Source organism: Nansenia antarctica (assembly GCF_963989245.1).
Source record: "Nansenia antarctica genome assembly, chromosome: 12".
NCBI lineage: Eukaryota > Metazoa > Chordata > Actinopteri > Argentiniformes > Microstomatidae > Nansenia > Nansenia antarctica.
In genome coordinates, this window is record NC_137682.1 from 17,366,635 (window position 1) to 17,388,168 (window position 21,534).

The 21,534-nt window shown below is 45.0% G+C and overlaps 3 protein-coding genes across 3 annotated transcripts in view; 1 reads left to right on the forward strand and 2 right to left on the reverse strand.

The window, feature by feature from the left end:
• Positions 1-306: 306 nt before the first annotated feature.
• LOC308168245 (armadillo repeat-containing protein 1-like) lies at positions 307-7,924 on the reverse strand. Its single transcript, XM_080542760.1, has 7 exons — positions 7,840-7,924; positions 5,970-6,176; positions 5,089-5,180; positions 3,154-3,346; positions 2,371-2,487; positions 2,069-2,143; positions 307-619 (listed from the first exon to the last, which is right to left on the reverse strand). The coding sequence occupies exons 2-7, from the start codon at positions 6,129-6,131 to the stop codon at positions 425-427; spliced, it is 834 nt and encodes a 277-aa protein (XP_080398886.1). The 5' UTR covers positions 6,132-6,176; positions 7,840-7,924; the 3' UTR covers positions 307-424.
• An 877-nt stretch (positions 7,925-8,801) lies between these two features.
• Positions 8,802-18,555, forward strand: mtfr1 (mitochondrial fission regulator 1). Its single transcript, XM_080542957.1, has 8 exons — positions 8,802-8,881; positions 9,739-9,844; positions 10,117-10,215; positions 11,768-11,934; positions 12,540-12,778; positions 12,983-13,247; positions 13,387-13,690; positions 16,755-18,555. The coding sequence occupies exons 2-8, from the start codon at positions 9,809-9,811 to the stop codon at positions 16,803-16,805; spliced, it is 1,161 nt and encodes a 386-aa protein (XP_080399083.1). The 5' UTR covers positions 8,802-8,881; positions 9,739-9,808; the 3' UTR covers positions 16,806-18,555.
• A 1,923-nt stretch (positions 18,556-20,478) lies between these two features.
• pde7a (phosphodiesterase 7A) overlaps positions 20,479-21,534 on the reverse strand; it is a gene marked incomplete at its 5' end in the record, with an annotated part of 21,810 nt that continues 20,754 nt past the window's right edge. The window contains 3 exons of the mRNA XM_080542927.1: positions 20,479-20,793; positions 21,291-21,371; positions 21,489-21,534. The exon at positions 21,489-21,534 is cut by the window's right edge and continues 51 nt beyond it. Coding sequence (XP_080399053.1) covers positions 20,516-20,793; positions 21,291-21,371; positions 21,489-21,534 — 405 coding nt within the window. The 3' untranslated portion in view covers positions 20,479-20,515. The remainder of the gene's footprint in view (positions 20,794-21,290; positions 21,372-21,488) is intronic.

A 21,534-nucleotide genomic window follows, 5' to 3' on the forward strand; every position in this document is an offset into this window, starting at 1 on the left:
CGTTCTTGGGCATAAGAGAAAAACAACCTTTCTGGGTTGTAGACACAACAAAAAAATAAGAAAAACAGAGAGATGGTGAGATGATTCTGAAGTCCTCGTGGCTATGGCTTGTGAGATGCATATATATGCAGATATATGCAGCGACTCGAGTGTAGTTAGTGCGCGCGTTCAGCCTGGGGTAGCATTTCTGGCGTGTTTCGTATTATATACAAGTTATGGTTATTGAAGGTTGCACTTGGCAGTCCAGCACTCCTTGTGCCCACAAAGCCAGACACTGAAGGGGGGAGGGGGGGGGGTGATGTAGTGTAGGGCTGGATGACGTAGGGCAGAGCGGGGCGGGGCAGTAGTGGTGATGGGGGGGACTAAGGAGGCTGTCGGAAGGTTGTGTTGAGAAAATTGGGTAGAGGAGGGGCACAGGAAGTGGTCACCAGTAGAAGGAGCGGGTCAGGAAGTTGGCTGCGGTGCTGAGCCAGCCTACACCATCGCCGATGGAGCCCACGCGCGTCACGGCCTTGTCCTGCTCCTGGGACGGACTCTCCTCCTCGGGCAGGTAGTCTGGGATGTCGACGTTCTCCTCCACCACCACCTCAGAGTCGTCCTCCTGGAACGGGAGCATGCGCTACAGAGAGGCAGAAGGGAAGAGACAGACTCAGGTCCATATCGAGTATCACAACAATGACTGTGCGGTGTTCTGCCACGGAAGCGCACTGCTGTGTATTCTAGCCACCTCTGAAACATACCGGTAGATGAGCCAGCCCTGCCCCATGCTGGCCACCAGAGGTATTGCAGGACAGTGAGGCGATGTGTCAGGTTGGTACCGTGTCAGTCATTCCACCCCCCAGTTGAAAACTGTTATATATATATATATAAATGATTGGGTGTAGGGTGGGCTAATTAGCCCAAAGGGGTGTGATCCTGTCCCACTCTTCTACCAGGGCCTGCTGGGGTTGGTCATGTGACAGGGCGATAAGGATTGAGCAAGCTTACACCGGTATCATGAACTTTTCAAAAACACAATTCAACATTAACTGCCAAGCACATGACAAAATAGTACCTTGATTACTTTTATTAATAGGGATGGGAATTGCTAAGATGTTATTAATACCGATTCCATTATCGATTCGATTCTTTATGGGAAAAAAAGTAGGCCTACAAAGGTTTTATTATCCCGAGTCTCTGAACACAGTGTATATCATCTGAACATAACATTTTAATATAAACATTTAAATAAAATAATGGAAAATAAATTAAATGGTCTGTAATTATAGCTTGGCTCTATATATCATCGACCTATATTTGGGGATAGGATATTTACCCTGAGAGACGGCCGCGTTGCTCGCTTGGGAAGCGGTGGCAGTGGCACTTATGCGTAGCGTGTTAAAAACATTGCATTCCTGTCATTTCATCCCATGTTGCGTCGAAAGATGTTTTAGCATATTGCTGGTGTTTCCACCCTTACTTGAAATGATAATTTTACAGATGTTACAAGGAGCAAGACGTTGTCCTGAGGCTGTCGGCGCATGTGCAAAACATGCCGGCATCGATAAGAGAACCGATAACCTCGGACGTTATTGATACAGATGCATCGAAAAAAATTGGTACCGGTTCTCGATTCCCATCCCTATTTATTAATTAATAATGAAACAGGCCGGCTAGATGTAGCTTGTGAACATGCAAAACACCGGAGGAAAACTTCTACTGGTCCTCTGGTCACTGGGTCTGGGTGTGCTCGTTTAACAATGCATGTGCCACTGCACCGGGTGGCACAAAGATTACAATTTTCTCTCTTTTTATTTTTCGAACACACCACACTGGTCTTTTCTCCATGGTGGTGAGTACCACCCCCACGCCCTGGGGGCAGAGATAGGAGCAGCTAACCCTGTCACTCTGGATCACTCATCTGAGTCCACGGGGACACATCCACATCCACAGAGTCAGCAAGGACACTTCTACTACTCCAAGATCCACTGGGATCTCTGTTCTAGACTTTTCTACAATTGGAAATGACCAATCACCTCTCCACCCCGTCTGTCTGTCTGTCTGTCTGTCTCTTTCTGACTCCACTCACCTCTCCTCCATCCTCTGCCTTTACAATCTGCTGGGCCTTCATCACCTTGGTGGAGTTGATCGCTGTGCCCAGAGCCTGAGGAGAAGACAAGTCATCATGTTCATGGTTTGGGGCAAGATGAACACAAACGTGTTGTTGTTCTGATATTCAATGAGCACGTTACATTTAGGAGGTGCTGGTGACTGAAGGAAACCTCTCACTTCTTCTGCCTAGACGGATAGGGTCATTTTGTGGAAGGGATTGTGTAATGAATGGGGGGGGGCATCTCTGGGGGGGGGCGGGGTATCTCTGGTTAGACTCACCTCAGCCGTGAGGTCCGAGCGGATCCTGACCACACACCTCTTCACGGCCATCTGGAAGGTGAAGCTGATCACCCCTTTTATCTTCAGCAAGGCCTCCTCACACAGACTCCTCCGACCCTGAGATCGGAGGAACAGATCAAAAGAGGCAGAGAGAGAGAGAGAGAGAGAGAGAGAACGGAGGGGGGAAAAAGTTCTGTCAAATATTGATATCCTAGTGATAATCATGAAGAATAACAGAAAACACATGTAAACGTCTACAACACATTTGGATATGGGTGTTATGAAGGTATTTAAGAAGGAAACAGTGGACAGGTTACAGCTGCTGTGTGCGTGTGTGTGTGTGTGTGTGTGTGCGTGCGTGTGTGTGTGTGTGTGTGTGTGTGTGTGTATGGGTGTGGGTGTGTGTGGTAGGCGTGCAGTGCCAGTGCTGCGTCACAGAGACCTGTCTGGTGTCATGTGATCTGGCCAGGTGCTGCGTTCCTGCAGTGCAGTGTTCAGGTCTGATCTCATCACCATGCTGTTTTCCATGTCTGACATTCACATTACTGCCCACGCCCCCCCCCGCCCCGCCAACCTGACAGCCTGCCTTAGTGTAGTCCGTCACCATGGCAACAACGTTAACCAAGTGACATCTCAGGGTTCATGGTCACACTAACTGTGTTAGCCTGTCAAGCTTAAGTCCAAGACTCAAGTCCTCACAGTTGTGTGTGTGTGTGTGTGTGCGTGCGTGTGCGTGTGCGCGTGTGTGTGTGTGTGTGTGCATGCACGTGAGCAAACACTCACCGAGTCATCCAGGCCATCGATGTGCAGCACCACAGTCTTGGCCCGCTTGTTGGTGGAGCCCAGGAAGAAGTGGGCCTTGCGCCTGACCGAGACGCCCGCCGCTTCCGCCTTCTCAGCCTCGTCGTTCCCCGCCGCCTGCAGGATCTCGTAGATCTCAGAGGCCAGCAGCTTGGTCTCCCCCGGGGACGTGCTCCTGTGGAGTGGGGGGGACAATCGTTAACGATGGCTCTCCACTACGGTGAGTACAGTACTGAGGTCAGGCCCCGTCTCAGGGGTTGATATTTCTAAAGGTCGTCATCATCTCTCTGCCAGATGTCACAGAGATATCCAGCTGCATGAGGGTGGTCCCCCGGCCACAGGGGGGGTGGTTCTCCCCCGGCCACAGTGATGTGGTCCCCCCCGGCCACAGGGGGGCTACAGAGAGCCGGTGTGACAGCCCTGTCGTCACCTAACCTTTCCACTGTAAAAATAGACACCCTTGTAAAAATGGCTACATACATTCACAAAGGTCTCTGTTTTCGCTGTGCGTCTTTTGAGGTCAAGGTACCAAAAACAGTTCAACTGTCCACTGAAAGTAGAGGGTTTCTCAGACATGAGATGAAATCACCCACACCTTAACCCGAGCGAAACGGACAGACATTTTTAAAAATGTGTATGATGTCGTGTACGCGTTAGCATTAGCTAAGGTTAAAGGCCGCCTTTACAGACAGCAAAGTTAGAGGCAGTGTTATGGTTGGACACAGCTATACGAGGTCAGAGCTGCCATACTGTTGAGGTCCTGGGAGAAGCCCTGAGGCTTCTCATGTTGCGGATGTCAGCCAGGCATCAGAGGACGTATGGTAACCGGAGAGGATGCCTGCTGTCTGGCACAGCGGAGCTGGGTGAGACTCATACCTCGTGGCACAGTGAAGACCTGCAGGCAATACTCTAACTATATTGTTTGACGGGACTAGAAGGCTGGGGCCTGGGTGTTAATACCAGTATGGCCCAACTTTGATAAGACTTCCCCCCCCTCCCCCCACCCTGTTCACACACTCTCCAGTCATGGACGACCTCTCCCCAAAGTCAGAGTGGCTGGAATGTGAGCATGGGGGGGGGGGGTTTGACTACAGGCCATCTTGACAGGGCCCATTGGTCGCTGAAGTGAATGGCTAACTGCCAGTCCCAGGGAAGACTGGGGAATCATACCCTGGGAGAAGGGAGAGTCAACTGCGGGCACGTTAGTATCAGAGTGCCAGTGATAGACAGCAGTCGCTTAGCGCCAGGCAACCCACACTCCAGATACTTTCACTGGGGGGGATAAGCTCCCAATAACACTATCTGGAGCACCACACACCTCTCTAAACACAGCGCCACCCTCTGGGACTGATTATCCAGGAGGATATAAGCCACTAACTTAGGTGGGTAATATATATATATTTTTTTTAATATCACCCGTTTTTTCTAAATAATATCAGGTAACAAATCGTCTTAAAACCTTAAATTAAATGGACACAAAAACAAGAAGTACATTTAAAGAGACAGAAGCACAGTGTGCTGTTACAACCATAACTGAGAGTGGTCTTGCAACACCAGCACAATCCAACATTAACTATAAAGCACTGAAGAACACACTTGTCTGAGCACATTAACTGTGACACTTCAACAGAAGTGGCAGGCTGCATTTAATTCTTCAACACACAGAAACAGCAAATTAATTGTTTACCGGGACCCCTTTAATTCAGAATAAATCAGATTCATCCTGATATAGAGACCTTTGGACAACCTTCCTGTCGAGAAAATGTGCAGACAGGCACACATGGCCTGCTAAAAACAAAAGGAATCCCAGGATCAGATTTTCAGTGAAAAGTGCACAGTGAGCGTATGTGAATGAGTTGTCTGTGTGTGTCGCTCTGCTCATTCCGATGCAGTGCAGTGGCGGTGATGGGGACTCACTTCTGCATGACATTCTGCAGACTCAGCATCATGCCTAGCTCGCTGTTCATCTTCTCCCTGTTGGATCGACATTCCGCCAGGTAGCGCACCGCCTGGAAGGACAAAAGCAGCCATTACGGCTCAAATGCAAGGAGGAAGAGCCACTCAGGTGCAGTGAGAGCTAGTACTGTGTGTGTGTGTGTGTGTGTGTGTGTGTGTGTGTGTGTGTGTGTGTGTGAGTGTGTGTGTGTGTGTGTGTGTGTGTGTGTGTGTGTGTGTGTGTGTGTGTGTGTGTGAGTGTGTGAGTGTGTGAGTGAGTGTGTGAGTGTGTGAGTGTGTGAGTGTGTGAGTGTGTGAGTGTGTGTGTGTGTGTGAGTGAGTGTATTACATAACCAATACAAATGCACACGTTCTGGGTATGCACTACACAGGTCACCACTAATGTTATATAAACCACTTCTATTACAAACAATGACACTGAGTGTTTACTTGTGTAGCTAGTTTGTAATAAGCAGCATGAGTACAGAGTGGTTTCAGAGCCCAGACCAGACACCAGATGTCCTCAGTCCCCTGCTGCCTATGCTGCCCACTGTATTGCTGGGTAAATACCACCATGTTTCTGTCTGGGCCTGGGACATAGCGGGAGGGACTGCCCTTCCCACTGTCAGTGTCACCTGTTCTGCCACCCCTGGACAGCAGGGGGGAGGACACATGGCACAAGCACAAACCAGCTCACTATGAGGCCCTCCTGAGAGGTCGACTACATAACCTGAGCAAACAACTTGTGACTTGTGACCAACTGCATACGACTCGAGATAAGCCTCCATCTATGCTCCCTGATTTTGGTCAGTAGACCAAGGTCACAATGTCTGTAGGACAACGTGCAAACGGATGAGCCTTACCAATAGGGCAGAGTAGACGACCGGAGGGTAGGGGTGGTCTAGAAAGAGGATGAGACCTGGTAGGCATCCGTTATCCTGTACTATGGCTCTTCTGTTGAGGGGGTCCGCTGCGAGGTCTCGTAGCTGGTTCACCACGGTCAGCGCGTCCAGCTCCCCACTCATGGTGCCTGCACACCCAGTGCCATGCACATCAAATCAGCCTCTTTACTCTGTTGGAAAAGATCATTAGATCAGATAAAACATTTCGATTCCAATGAATGTATGTAACAGAGTTGGGAATGTATGTTTAGTTGTGGTGAATGTAGATGAGTTTCGCCGTGCTTGAGCAGCCCTGGTTGTTGTTGGAGCCCCCCTTTGGAGTTTGGGTGTACTGCAGGTCTGCGCGTTCTTTTGTCCTTCTCTTGTTGCCGTACTTACGGTGGAACCAGAACATGGCCGCCATCTTAATGGGTATGTGCGCTATGTAAAATGCTCCTCGTGTTTTGTTGTTTGTATGGAGAATCTTGTAATGTAGGGTGAAAATGTTGGTGTAGTACTGTGCTGTTTGTTTTTACATGTATTGTGATGATGTGAAACAGAACATTTATTGTATGTTATTTTGAACGCGCAGATTTACAAGAGTTGCAGAACAGAGAAGAATTGTGTTTTATGTGTCTTCTCTGCAGGTATGTTGCTCCACATGTTGTTTGTAATTGTTATTTGTAAATGTTTGAGGGAAATTTGTGTTCTTTCTGTAAACAAATTGTCTTGATGTGAAATGTACATAGACGGTGGAACCAGAACATGGCCGCCATCTTAATGGATTTACAAGAGTTGCAGAACAGAGAAGAATTGTGTTTTATGTGTCTTCTCTGCAGGTCAAATAAAAGAATTGAATGAAAGAAGTTTGGCTGTTTGACCATCGTTACATGTACACAATTTCTTTCCATCAATCTAGCAAGTAAGCTTTTATAACCAGCATAAATCTAACTAACACGAGCAACTGCTACTAGCTCAAGCAGCCCCTTATGTTACTTTTTACCCTTCAATAAAATACTTATTGAAATAGTTTGTTTTGTGTTGTGTGACTTGCGCTTGTGAGGGCATTCAGTAAGACAGCCCGAATCAAATGCAGTACGTGTAGCTTTGTTTGACCATTATTATGGTAAATCAATTACATTGTTGATAACAGTAGATGACTACTTTGGAACTTGATATATTCCGTATAAGCCACGTAGCTTAACATTGATCAATGACTGCAGAGGAGCTAGCCACTCGTTTCTCTGGTGAGCCAGCTGTTGTGTGATATGACCCTTTCTATTCCTGACAGCCAGACAGTCAACATTAGATGTGAACAATAAAAGCTAGCTAGGGTTTAAAGGGCCAAGCCGCTCAGCTGTAAGCAGGCCAAACCTTCTCAGAAACACCTAACCTAGACCTTACTTAAGTTCCTATTTAATATTCATTAAATCTAGAAACGTAAGTCAACGTGACCCGGTCATAAAGATATATAAGACGTTAGCTCGCTAGCTAGGTCATTCATTTCACTGTCTGTGTCCACGCTTTGCTATGCTAGCTAGAGTAGTATCATAACCTCTGAAAACACGCCCAGGGGGGTATTCCATCACCGTCGCTAAAGGAAAAGCCTGGCTTATTTTTGATAACTTCTCGCGAGACTTATCAGAATATGCCTGGATATTTTTTAGAACTCTCGCGAGACTTATCAGACTATACCTGGATTTTCCTTTAGCGATGTTGATGGAATACCCCCCTGGACGAGCAGCTGCCCCCCTAGCTACACACAGCACATAGACAACACATAGCTAAGCTAACCAGCACATAGACAACACACAGCTATGCTAAGCTAAGCTAGCCCAGCAATGAATGTTACCTTTTCGCCAAGTCAGTCAGTGGTCCCCCCTTTTTGTCAATGAGCACGGCTGAGGCTAACTACAAATAGCTCAAGGCTGTGAGAGGTACAGCGAGTTGTTTGTGTGACACTTTGACAACTACTAAATAAAGTGTACGGAAGGCTTTTTGTGATGGACAAAATATTCGTCAATAGCTTATCTGGCTAACTGGTCCGCTCTGCTGGGCGTCTCCGTCCGTCGCCACTTCTGTTCCAGGTGTCTGATTGGTCGGCCACGTTGTGATTGACAGGAGTTACCAGCCATTCAGCGGAGATTTTGCTGAAGAGAAACGTGTTCGAAATGGCATACTAGCATACTGCATACTCAATTAGTATATACTGCATACTGCCTTACTAAATTCATAATAAGTATGCCAATACCAGCCGACCGAAAATCTAGTATACGTACATTTCTTGCATACTCAAATCTCACATACCCTACAGTGTGAACGCACTGCATATTCAAAATCTACGTCATATTCGTTGTTTGGTACCTGTACTGTAACAATGACAAATAAAGTCTATCTATCTATATCTAGTATGAGTAGTATGCCATTCCGAACACAGCCCAAGACTACAGTTGCGACAGCTGAGCTTACTTGACCTAGCTTAGTCGCTTCAGCCAAAAAAAGCATGTTGTATTCGTGGAATATGATACAAAATACTGTTGCTGTAATAGACACACTGGATAAACGGTGTGTTTGACAGAATTGCGAAAAACACAAGTTTTAGCTCTCCGTAAACAACAGTGCTTAGTGGGTCCGCCTCCATTTCTCTATCATCTATTCCGGTTGGCCATTTGTCCTGCTTCTCATAATAAATTAACCAATCACATTGGCCGGTCTGAACATCTCCCTTCTCCTTTCACTGCTTATTGGTTGAGAAATATTCCGCACCGACTATTGGGCAAGAAAAACAAACAGCCCGCCTCCTCCCTCTCAGCCAACACAGCGAGGTGACTCAAGAGTCTGGAACATTGGATATAGCCGTTGATAGTTGATCGTCGACGCAAAGTCATTATTTGGTAAGGTATTTATGTATAATAATATATATAATATGTTGTTTCACTCGCTAACATAATTATCTAAGTACACATTCCAGTTTGGTTAGTAAAAGAGTTTCATTTTAGCCATCTTAGCTCGCTAGCGTGAGTTCTATCTGTCAGTAGCTAACTTAACACGAGCAACTGCTGCTAGCTCAAGCTGCACCTTATGGGACTTTATACATTTGGATAAAAACAACATCGAAATATACATGTAAATGTAATCCTAGTCACAGGTGGTGTTTAGCTGCTATTATAATTGTCAACGGAGAGGAGAGCGAGATAGTTAAGTAGTTAGTTATTGCTTTCATTTTCCAGTCATATGATATGACTCATATTAGCTTTTCGTTTAGCAATGAAGTTGAGGTTTCTGTTAGGTAGCTTAATAAGTGAGATCATAAGTCAGACATCTGTTCAATCCCCCAGCGTTATCTTTTAAAACATATCAGCTAAGTTGTATTAGTAAAATCACTTGGGACTTTTTATGTTTCTTTTTCATCTTCACCTTTCATCCTGTTTGAGTTACAGTCAAGACCTCAATGTTTTACCTTTTCTTTTTAGTGTTTTCCCCTGCTTTTCTATTCATTCTATGCATGTATATGTTTTTATATTCACTTTATGTTCTTATTCCTGTTGTAAAGCACTTTGAGCTGCATTTCTTGTATGAAAGGTGCTATATAAATAAAGACTTACTTACTGCGTCCTCGGGCGCTTAGCCTGAACTCTGACACGTGACACCTCCATGCCATGTTACTGCCTTGGTGTTTTGGCTTAAAAATGATGTATGTCAGTCTGACAGATCTGTGTTCATGTTCTCTGTCTGACTTGTGTTTCCTCAGACTACCTCATCGAGAAGATGCTTCCATCCGGACAGTTGTTTAACTGCCTTTGTGAGACGCATCGATAAAAATGAGTAAAGAATGTCCCAGGATACAAATGGATCTGGTATGTTTGAGACCACCAAACATTATATCTCTAATTTCCACTGTCTCTCATCATAGTGGAAGATAAATCAGTTGGTTCAAGCAACAGTTGTAAAGGATTAGAACTGGAGTGATACGGAATTCCACTGAATGTCACATCATAATATTGTCTGTTTATCAAACTCTATCATCATGACTCTTCTGTTATTCTCTCTATAGGTAGAGCAGAGTCAAATTTCAGCAGCCGCTAGTGTCAATAATTTGAGTGTGCGTTGTTTTACCAACTGTTTTCAGGCTCTTGGGTCAACCAAGTCTTATGGATCCTCAAGGAGTATCGTGAGAAGAATAGCCAGCAGCCTTCCGCTTGCACCGTGTCAGAGGGTGCAATTTCAAGTACGGCAGGTTTTTTTTGTTGATTTTAAAGATAATAACACCCTGTTTCACCCATCTCTACACCATAATCATTTATTGATATAAAATAATTTAGGGATGCACCGATAGCACTGTTTTCAGACCAAGTATAAGTACTTACATTTGGGTACTTGCCGATACCGAGTACATAATAATACCATTACAGTTCTAACAATGACTTTGAAAACATGTAGGTTATTATTTCCAGTGAAGTAGCCGCCATCTTTTTGTGACATTTTTGTTTATCCTGCGATTCCTGCCCCATCGTCACTTTGATTGGTTTCTTGGTCCAATGAACTACTATATCTTACTACATTTGGCCAATGAGACTGATGGGAGTAAGAATCTGCGAGGGAGTAGGAAAACGGCACAACGCCGTAAAGTGGTGGGGGGGGGGGGGGGGGGGGGGGATGTATTAGGGTAGTTTTATGAGTATGAGTACTTGAACATGGTATTGGGTACGAGTACTGGTATCAGTGCATCCCTAGAATAATTAATTGATTTCTGTCAATTGAATTAGGCCTGTTGTGTTTGTGCTTTCAAAACCTTGTGGGTGGGAGCATGTTCTATGTTCAAGACTATTTCTGTGCCTGTAACTCTTCTGTTCAGACGCAGTGTTATCTTTCTGCACATTTTGTGTGTTCTCACTCTCTCTTCCTTGCTCAACTAGAGATAGGCCTGGTAGTCTCATACATACCATGTCAATTGTCACGTTACCATTGGCATTCTCTGGCTGATGTTGTTTGTTTTGATCCAGTGTTCAAGTGATGTCTCCCTCATCAACATTGTTTGCCTGCTAGTTCATCTGTTTTGAGTTGCAAAATATAAACAAGGGATAAGCTCACAAGACCAATCATATACCTATGTACTGATAAATGTTGGAGAAATTCTTTATTTTTGCTCCACTTTGGTGAAGAAACACCATAGGTCTTGTTAGGGATTTCAAGGATATCTGTTGATTTCGATAAATCTCCTTTTGTGTAGTACATAGTTAACTCGGTAGAGTTTAACAATGCTGCACTATACGTGTTTAGACGTGCTAAGCAATATTATTACCCAACCCTCAATTGTGAGATTCTTTCTAGCTGTCTCTTTCAACACTGTGTCTTCTCTCTCTTCTCTTCCTCTCTCTCCAGCTGTCCTCCCTTTCTTTGAGGAATGCTCTATGTCTTCTGGCAACCTGCTGCAGAATTAATCTTGTGCTGAACAACCACCTTCTGTACAAGGTCATACTGTAGGCCTGTGTCTCCTTAAATGTGCCAACTTTCGGACCTTATTTCCTCCTTCAGCTTTCCTCCTTACCTTTGTTCAGTGGCTTTAAGGTGACGTAGAGTTTACTGACAGCATAATCACATCCTTTGTGCACCACTAATTGTAGTGACTCGTGTGTCTTGTTTGGGCTGTGTTCACTATGAAATAGTGAATAGTTTTAGTAATTCCAAATGAAATTAAGGTGATCTGTGTATTCTTCTGCTATGTTAGCAGAGTGTTTTGGTCTGACCTTTAACATGGCTACTCTCTCTCTCTCTTTCAGCTACATTCATACCCTGAGGACGGCTCAGTCCTGGTGAACAGCTCAAGGAGGCAGAATGGGCTGGTGGGGCTGGTGGCCTCCCTGGCTGATGTCGGCTGGATCGTCAGGGAAGACGAGGAAGAGGAGGAGGAAGATGATGATTATTATGATGACACTAGTAGATCCAGGTAAGATCTGGAGAAGGGTGGCTCAGACTCCACTGTTATGCAGGAACAGCACACTCATTTCTGCTCAGTGATTCATTGAGATTTCCACCTGAATCACATGAACAGATGTCCCCATCTATCCCATCTTTTGCCATGTTTTTGTGAAGCCATATCTCCAATCACGTTCTCACGCCTCTTATGGAGGCCTGGCGTGGATTGAGCTGGACAGAGTGATGGGAGAATGTGCTTGCAATTTCATTGGATGATACATTCCAAGAACCCCCCCCCCCCCCCCTGCATGCCCCTAGAATGGTTGTTTGTTGTTATGTGCCTCATCTTTTCCGGCCGGGTAGGACTACTTAGCAGAGAGCTGTTGCCTATGCTAGCTTGCAACATTGTACAAAACCTGAAGGGAAAACAGAATTCTTTGCCCAACCGAGGTATTTGACTGGTTTGACGTGTTGCGAGGCGTCACTCGTTTCCCACCCCTTGATGGCTACTTCCTGCCAAGGACTTCCTTAGGCTTTCCATACTAGGTCTCAACGAGGTTAATGATTCTCCATGACTCCCTTCCCCATACCTTCCTCTAACGACAGGCTTCGCTTCTGTTTGTCTGGTAATGACAGGTCGGAGGCATCATCAGGGCTCGCGTTGCATTCCCACCAGCCTCGGCCCGACAGGCGGCAATCTTTAACACGGCAGAGGTCATTACCCAGCATCCCCCCGGGGAACCAGGACCCCCAGGGCACAGCACTTGACAGTGAGGCCATCCAGAAGATCAGCGCCCTGGAAACAGAACTGGCCAAACTCCGACTCCAGATAGCACAGATTGTATTGGCCCAGGAGCAGAATGCACAGACAGCAGGTAAGAGACAGCCCTTAGAACACGAACACACACACACACACACACACACACACACAGATATGCACAGAGGGAGTAGGAAAACGCGGACATCCTCATCTCATCTTTCCAATAAGTTGGTTTCATTATTTTCTCCTGTGATGTCCTGTACCTACCAGAAGATGGCAGCATTTCATAGCTGTGTTCCACTACCTCTCTCCACATCAGCTCCTGCCCCTGGTGGCCCTCCCACTGCCCCACCCCCACCCTGTGCTCCCCCCCCTCCTCCTCCTCCTCCTCCTCCTCCGCCCCCTCTCCCGCCCCCTCCCCCCCCGGGTCTCCAGAGGAGCTACTCAGCGATGGACCTCATCAAAGAGCGGCGTGGGAAAAAGACAGACGGCCTGGCGGATCCGGGGGCCAAGCAGGCCTCTGCCCCGAGCATGTTAGACGTGCTGAAGGACATGGGCAAAGTGAAGCTGCGCTCCGTCAAGAGGTAGGCAACCCCTTTTTGAAATGAGTATTCATAGTCTTTGCACGCTTCACAAAACGGAGCGGGGGGGGCTTCCGAAAAAGACAGCCATCACAAAGGGAAATCTGAAAGTGACTCGTTCTCTTATCCCTCGTTTTTTCAGGACGGATAACGCTAAATGCAATGCCTGTGACCCCAACGACGCGGTGTCTCTCATCGCAGAGGCCCTGAAACGCAAGTTCGCCCATCGCTACCGTCGGGACAGCCACGGGGACAGTGACTTTGACTTGCCTGCACCACAAGTCCTCTCATCTCGACCCGAGGGCCCTACGGTTGTACTGCGTTCTCAGGTTCCCATGGTCAAATCCCCCCCCCCTCCTCAAGCCCCTGGGGTCATACTTCGCCCTCAGGCCCCGAAGGTCAAACCTCGCCCTCAGGCCCCGAAGGTCGAACCTGAGGCTCCTATGGTAAGACAACTGGGATTCCATGAATACATTCTATGAATGAATCAATGATCAAAAGTTTCTAGTTTCTTCTCCTCGTCTTCTCTATCTTTCTAAGATGTATTATGTGTATTACCTGCAGTTTCAACCGTATCGAACTGAAATAATTCATAATTCTAATGCCTAAATTACACATCCGACCTTACCTCAGCGGCGCGTGTGTGGCAGAACTTTTGCTGGACTTTTTACAAAGTCGTCCCTACTGGATGCGTGTTTTTCTTGCGGGTCTACCACGGAGCTGCTACCGTCAGCCCTAACTTTGTATATTGAGTTTTTCTTTGATAATGGCCATCAATAATATAATGTTTCATTTCACTTCATTATAAATTGTTCTGGGTTCAGTCTCTGCTGTCATCCATCCTTAACGAGCAATTAGAAAAGTGACGAAGAAGCACGCAGTCACGCGCACACTTACACACACACACACAGAGACGTAGAGAGAGAGAGATGGGAGGGAGAAAGATAATCATTAGATGTTGATGCTAGAAGAACGCACCAAGATGACGATACATAGAAACGAGTACCTCGTCTTTGAAAGTTGAGTTTCACAGTCAGGTTTTTGGTTCATTAAAATCTGTCCCTCAAACTGATTTGATGTACAGCCCGCAGTTTTGTTAGTTGTGAACTCTACCTCTCTTTCCCCTTCTCATGCTGTCCCTATTACCCCTCTTTCACCTTCTCTGTCTCTTCATTAACTTAATTAAGATATCACCGGGGGAAAAAATGACTACCATTCTTTAATACAGAGCTGTCACACTCCCAGCCCTATCTTTGTACATTGACTTTGCTTTTGATAATGGCCATCAATAATATAATGTTTCTTTTCACTTCATTATGAATTGTTCTGGCTTCAGTCTCTGCTGTCATCCATCCTTAACGAGCGATTCGAAAAGTGAAATGGTTAGACGCAAAGAGAAAGGGTGCGTGCATGTGTGCGTGCGTGTGTGAGAGAGAGGTAGACATCATTTAGAGCATGAGCATTTCCACAGGAATGTTATTGGTTTTAATATTTCGCAATCGTGCCAACGACATGTTATCTCATGCGACACAATGTTGCCTTGGCAAGAGAATACCGAACTACCGAACACAGAGAGAGAGGGAGGGAGAAATAACTGGAAATAAAAATACTGCGCTTCACCTGATGTTCTTTTAACTTATTAACATGATAGACAAAAATGATATGTGGGATTTCTGCTTTGAAACAGATAGCGGAAGTGTTGATTAAACAAATAACGTATATATACCGTATTTTCCGCCCTATAAGGCGCACTTAAAAGTCCCAAAAAAAAAAAAAAAACGACAGTGCGCCTTATAACCCGGTGCGCCTTATATATGGATCAAAATGTAAAAATTACATGACCAATATTTTTTTTTTTATAATAATACAATGTTTCAGTACGACTGGTAAACTACAAAGCCGCACCGCTTGCAGCATTACGGTAATCAGTAAACGACGGCCGCCATCTTGGAATCTCCGCGAATGCTATGCTTGTGGTGGGTTAACATAATTCACCCCCGGAACTAATAGTTGGGAGTATTGTTCCGTACGGAGGGTTAAGTGGGTGGTACTGAGTTTTAGTTCCTGTTTTTCCGAGGGAACAAAGTGAGATTCTTGGTGCTTTCAACTTGAAGTTTTAAAGTACCCACTCGATATAATAAACAACAGTTTAACGATCACTAAACACTTATCATTTGTGTATTGGATTCATTATTCTCGTTTGCCGGAGGCTACCGGTAAGGGAGGGTTGATTTGTAAACATACTTTCGTTTTAGCTCGTGTTCAAAAGCAAGAACTGTGTGTTCATCTAGTTATGTGTAGTTATGTGTTTTTAGCATGTCGATGTTCTCCCAGTATGTTGTCATGTTATTAAAATACAGTTTAGACCTTCGTAGCGATGTGTTTTGTTAGCTGTTAGCCGCTAGCAGCGTTCATCTCAGTGTTTGAGATGAACCAACATTCAAATACGCCTGTCGTGTTCAATCTTTCTCTGATTTGAATGTATGACACATCATTTGAAAGCTTACAATCTGCAGTTTAAGCATGTGTAAAAACTGAAAAAGTACGTTGCACATTTCACCAGGAGCTGTCACATATTGGTTGTTGGTTATAATTGTATAGCCTATTGGTTGTTTTCTGGTGTTGTTTTGCTCTGTTTGTAGTCTACTTGATGTATTTTTATCAGCTGTTAAATCACCACAGCGGTTAATCCACTAATAGAGATAATAGCAGATTGAAAATGCTTGTAGCTAACTACTCTATATCTCGTGGTTGCAGCTATTGCGAATTGCTATTCACGCGAGTCAGCTGTGAATCACCGCAGGTCCTTGACGCTTGTTGCAAAAATGGATGACGAACGGCTGATACTTGAGGTGGAAAAATATATATTTTTGACAGTGGAGCAGGTAGAACGTTGATGGTGACAACGCTCAGGTGGAGCTTGGACAACGGGAAGTTGACACAACACCGATGGAGAGGTGACGCAACGCAGTAGGTGGAGCTTGGGCGTAACGCAACCCCAGTCAAACGTTTGACTGCAGTATCTATTCTATGCGCCTTATAAGCCGGTGCGCCTTATAAGCCGGTGCGCCTTGTATATGAAAAAATTTCTGAAATAGGCCATTCATTGAAGGTGCGCCTTATACTCCGGTGCGCCTTATAGGGCGGAAAATACGGTACATATTTACAGATGTAGACATTGAAGCTGTAGTCTATGTTGCTGGTAGATCATTTTCACGTCGGCCTCGCGCTGAAAAATAGGCGACACTCAGACTCTCTAGCGAGCGAGCAGTAGACGTCAGCGTCAGGCGCGTGAGAGCGCCTCTCACTCAGGCCGTGGCGATGCTCTAACCTGTTAAGATGGGTGCATGAATGAAACTCACATGCGCCACTGAGGTACAGTAAGGTTGAAGCAGCATATGTCATTTAGCCCTAACAGTTCACAATTTAGAATGATCTTATTATTATCAGATGACGTTTTTTATGGGGTCGTATTTACGCTGTTCTCTCTCTCCCTTCTCTGTCCTGTAGTTTGGACAGCACCTGTTGAAAAGATCTACTGGAAAGAGAAACCTATTTTGAACATCCATTCATAGAGGAGCAATGGTTCTGGAGTTCCAGATAGCCACGGACACTTGAACGCCTTATTGACCTTTTCATCAGCTGTATCTGTGGACGGACACACTGATGGGACATGTTTCTGCCAACATAAGGAGTCTGTCTGCTCTTCAACAACACAGTTGCATCTTCTCATTAGCTCCAGTTCTTGCACTTTGATATGATACTATCTGTGTTAAGGTGTGCCACATACTGTAGATCTGAGATTTCAGATAATTGTTTACTTCAGTTCTGAAGTCTTAGTTATGCCTTTCTTGCCAATTGTCATTCCCCTCCTCATGTCCTCAGCCTTAGATTTGGAAGGTCCAAATGAGTTAAAATACAAACATTTTCAGGTTTTTTTGTTATAATTCTTGATAATCTTTGGAAACAACTCTAATATGACGTACACCAGAGTGCATTGTGCTCTTGACATCGACTTTCTAAAGCTTCAGAATCCTAACATTCCTTCAAGTTCTCAACAGTTAATAACTGCATGTATGAAAGGGCCACTAATGGGATTTCACCTTGTCTAAATGCACAAAGGCAGAAAGACAGCGTCTTAAAGCTTTTTGAGGCAATTGTTTCTTGCAACCTCTCTGAACGTTGGCAGTCTGCTGCCAGCTTTGAGTTGCAGAGGAAAGGCAGCACTTTTTAATGTTCATTCCTTCTTATTGTAGTATTGTTTTTTTGTTGTTGTAAAATTCTTTCTAGTCAGTCTAATTTATGTTTTTTGGGACACTTATTTATATTTGGTTTGAATAAATAATGTACTGTTAATACAAGTGATTGTCTTAGTTGTTACCAATCATTGATCTTAACGAAACATGTAAACAGACTTATGTATGTGTCGTTTTAGACTTGCTCTCTTCTAGCTGTGAGATTTGTATTGAGTTGAATGAGAGGACCAGTTCTGGTTGTGGTAAATCTACACAATACCTCAATGTAAAGACTTTACATAACTAATTCTAACAATTGCTGTCAGTATTGTACTGAATGCAGCCAAAAGCTTAACCCCTTGATATCCTACCAGTTATTTCACCTTGCCAATAGTATTGTGTTAAATCATGTTTTACTAGTTCAAATGCATTCCAGATTCATTACTTGTCATTCATTTGTGGTTCAAAACCAAATACTCTAAGTGGTGTTCAGTGTAGTAATGCGCTCAGTGACAGTGGGCGTGGGCATATTCCTCTATGTATTCTTGAAAAAAATAATGGTGTGTCAATACTAAGGGAAAGCACTTTCAAATAACTGTTTTGTAACCAATTGTAAACCATTTTATGCCAGAGTGCTCAGAAATATTTTGTTACGCAGTTTCTGATGAAGCATTTCATACTTTATATATATATGAACTGAAGTATGGTCTGTTTAGGTTCTTGTCTTAAGTAGCCATATTCCTGTGCAAACTCAAGTCCAAAGCTAAGCAGATACGACTATTTGTTGTGAAATGTTGTCACACAGTATTTTTTATAAATATAACACTAATCTGTATGATTCTAGGAAATGTCTGCTTTATGCAGGAGGAGGCCAGGTCATTGATTGATCTTGTCCATTCTCTTCTCATACCTATTCATACTCTATGCCGTACACTCTGCTATAAATATTAGCATAGTGGGAGTATTACACTACAAGGGAAGAAGGACAAGGAATGTCAGTAATATTTGTCATGTTTGAATTCCAGGCTGTAAAACACTACTAGGACACAAGTTGTGCTGTAACCAAACTGGGGTAAATAAACATATGAAAACCAGGTTGTGTGAGTTTGAAATATGATGTGGCTGTGTCCAATAAACTTAAAATCTAAATCTGAAAGTCACCTCAAGATATGTCTGGAGTAAATAGTTAGTTTGGAGATAACAGTACCCTTGGCTGTTCATCGACCCTTCTGAGAGATTACTTCTACCCTGTGTTGATTTTCCAGTTGTACATCTTACTTGAATAAGAAAGGCCTCGTTATGACTCCAACATCAAAGGGAGAATAAAAGAGTCAAAGGTCATGTCAACTGGTTTTATTAATCAAAATGTAACTGCAACAGGCGTGTATCAAAAGGTCAATACGGCAAAGCCTTTACAAAATGGCTCGACACTGAAGTCTTCTTCCCAAAATGGCTGTCGTGACAAAATGTAAACAGTTTTATCAACACTTACAGCAAATATACAAATCAGCTAAAATAAGAAAAGCACCTGTTATCGTTCAAAATGTCAACACACACAAACACATTTTGTGCCATCTGTACAGAGTCAAAAAAGACAACCCAAAAAATGACGAGATGGAATGTTCAAAGTCACTCATCCGGTTTGTTTCCATATATATATATAAAAACCAAAAAAAAACAAAGGGTTGAACGAAAGGCAAAGGGATCGGACAGTGCATCAAGAGGACAAGCACACCATGCACTTCATGAGAGTAGTAGTAGTAGGAGCTGGTTTGGTCACTTAGCGTAGTTGTGTGCATAGTTATAAGGCATCGGTAGAGTCGTCCTCTAGGTTGCATGTGGCTATGAGAGACATTCTGGAGACGGGGAGAGTGTCTCCCTCAGTAGACGTAAACAGCCAGACAGCTACCTCGGAACAGGAACCTTGCTTCCTACAGTACAGTACAGTACAGTACTCTCTCTTGGCAAAAACCCTGAGCGAGTTGACTTGCGTGGAGTTTCACATGAGACGCATGGTGTGCTATGACAACAGATGAGTGATCCAGGGAGTTGGGGGGGGAGGCACAGGTCTCCATGCTCTGCCATCACTGCAAGAGCAATGCTTCTTCATTCATCACCTTCTAGAACACCAGGTTGTGTGTGAAGTTCTAGAATGCATTTGTAGAGTAGTCTCGGGTCACTCGTTCTCTCAGAATACAGGTTTTGTGTCCAACATTGTCACCGTTTAGGAGTGCAAAGGAGGAGAGCAATACAGTGGAGCACAGGTGGCGCTTCTTATGGCATTTGGTGTGTCTGTCTGACTGAGTCTTTGCTCATAGGACGTCAGCAGAAGGGCGACAGTCCAAAACACGTGGTTCTTTTCGCATCTGTGCTTCGAAGGCAAATCGCGGAGCCGACATGATTCATTGAAAGGGACAGAAACAACAAACAGACAGAGTCATTTGTAAACAGTCTTCATAGAGGCAGCAAAAGGACTGGGCTTGTCACATTTTTCTTTTCTTTTTTTTTTTTACACAAGGAGGAAGATTTGTTACAAATGCATCAACACACAGGGCACCTCTGTGTAGTCTTTAAGAGAGCCTCTTCTCTGAACACTCAAGGTATTTCCTACAAAACATTGTTTGCAAATGGCACTTCACAACCAGATGAGTGTACAGTATTCTTCACTCCAGTTATTCCCTTAGATTCGCCATCCAAATAGTGGTGTGTGTTCAATTAGTAATGCCAAAACTATAGAGGACAAATAAATAAAATAAGCGAATAACAGAAAATACAGCATTAGCCAAATGAGGTATCTATGTATTGCTCTGTCAACGAAAGGAATTAAAATTAAATAAATTAAATAAAATCAGTGGTTTGTCAAGATGGGAGGCAAAAGCAACAAAACATAAGTAAGGTCTTAGGTCCGGGTGGGGCAGTAGGGGGGTGCAGTCTGTACTCACCCCCCCCCCACCTGCTCCACCCTATCCCCAGTGTGTGGCGAGGCTGTGAGGCCAGGGGTTAGGTGTTAGGGGGTCAAAGGGTAAACGTGGAGTGTCAGGACTCTCTGCTTCCCTGAGGTATTTCTTTGCAGTTGGTTCCTCCCGTGGCTGTTGCCGTGACGCCAGTTGGCTCGGCAGAGGCAGCTGTGGCTTGTGTTGCCGTGCCGACGGGGCCGGGCTCCGCCTCCTCTGAGCTGGATGTCTGCTCTTGCTGCAGCCCACTCCAGCTGGCCTTGTTCAGCCCCATGTGGCCCAGCATGGTCTGGGACAGGCGCGTGTCAGAGAACCGAGCCCACTCGGCAAACAACGGCTCCACCACATACGTCATGAAGCCTGGAGAGAGAGAGAGAGAGAGAGAGAGAGAGAGAGAGACAGAGACACACACACACAGGTAAGCATGGGTGCAGACTGGTGATGGCCCAAAACAATGCGCAGCTAACCTTAGCGGAGAACTATTTTTTTTGGGGGGGGGGAATAGCACTAGCACTGACGGTGCTAAATGGATAGCGCTAGCACTAACGGTGCTAAATGGATAACGCTAGCACTGACGGTGGTCTAACAAAGATGCGCGTAGCAGCGGCCCTGACCTTAACACCTGCATAATTACTTTGAAAACAGGTTGCTTACTGTGACTGTGTTCTCCATGCTGTCTGGAATTGTACCTAGCTATTTAAAACAGCAGCGGAGTTTAGCAGGCAGGAAGATGTTAGCTTGTGCATCATGTGACCCCTGGTGGTGGAGGCTGAGAGGGTGACTCATGTACAGGTATGGAAAGTGATGCGCTCCGGCGCTCTCAGAGTGATTTTTTACGAACGCAGCCCTAGTCTTACCGATCTGGATGTTGCCGACGGAGCTGGCCTGGCTGTCACACAGTGGGCTGACTTCAAGTTTGTGCTTCTTCTCAATGTCTCCTACGAAGGGACAGACCGTTTGATCAAGGAAGAAGAGGAGCAGGCGGTAGTGAAACAACAACGACAGAAAATGAGTGAGATGATAATGAAGAGGGAAGTGGGGAGAAGACGGGTTACCTTGATGGAAGAACTCGTCTGTGACTTTCTCACTCCACTGTTTGCT

Coding starts and splice junctions, on each gene's coding strand:
- LOC308168245 (XM_080542760.1), bottom strand. CDS start 6,131: ATGAGTGGGGAGCTGGACGCGCTGACCGTGGTGAACCAGCTACGAGAC. Junction 3,347..5,088: donor CTGCAGAATGTCATGCAGAA/GTGAGTCCCCAT, acceptor CCCACTCCACAG/GAGCACGTCCCCGGGGGAGA. Junction 2,144..2,370: donor GCTCGGACCTCACGGCTGAG/GTGAGTCTAACC, acceptor TCTTCTCCTCAG/GCTCTGGGCACAGCGATCAA.
- mtfr1 (XM_080542957.1), top strand. CDS start 9,809: ATGAGTAAAGAATGTCCCAGGATACAAATGGATCTG. Junction 13,248..13,386: donor AAGCTGCGCTCCGTCAAGAG/GTAGGCAACCCC, acceptor TCGTTTTTTCAG/GACGGATAACGCTAAATGCA. Junction 13,691..16,754: donor TCGAACCTGAGGCTCCTATG/GTAAGACAACTG, acceptor TCTGTCCTGTAG/TTTGGACAGCACCTGTTGAA.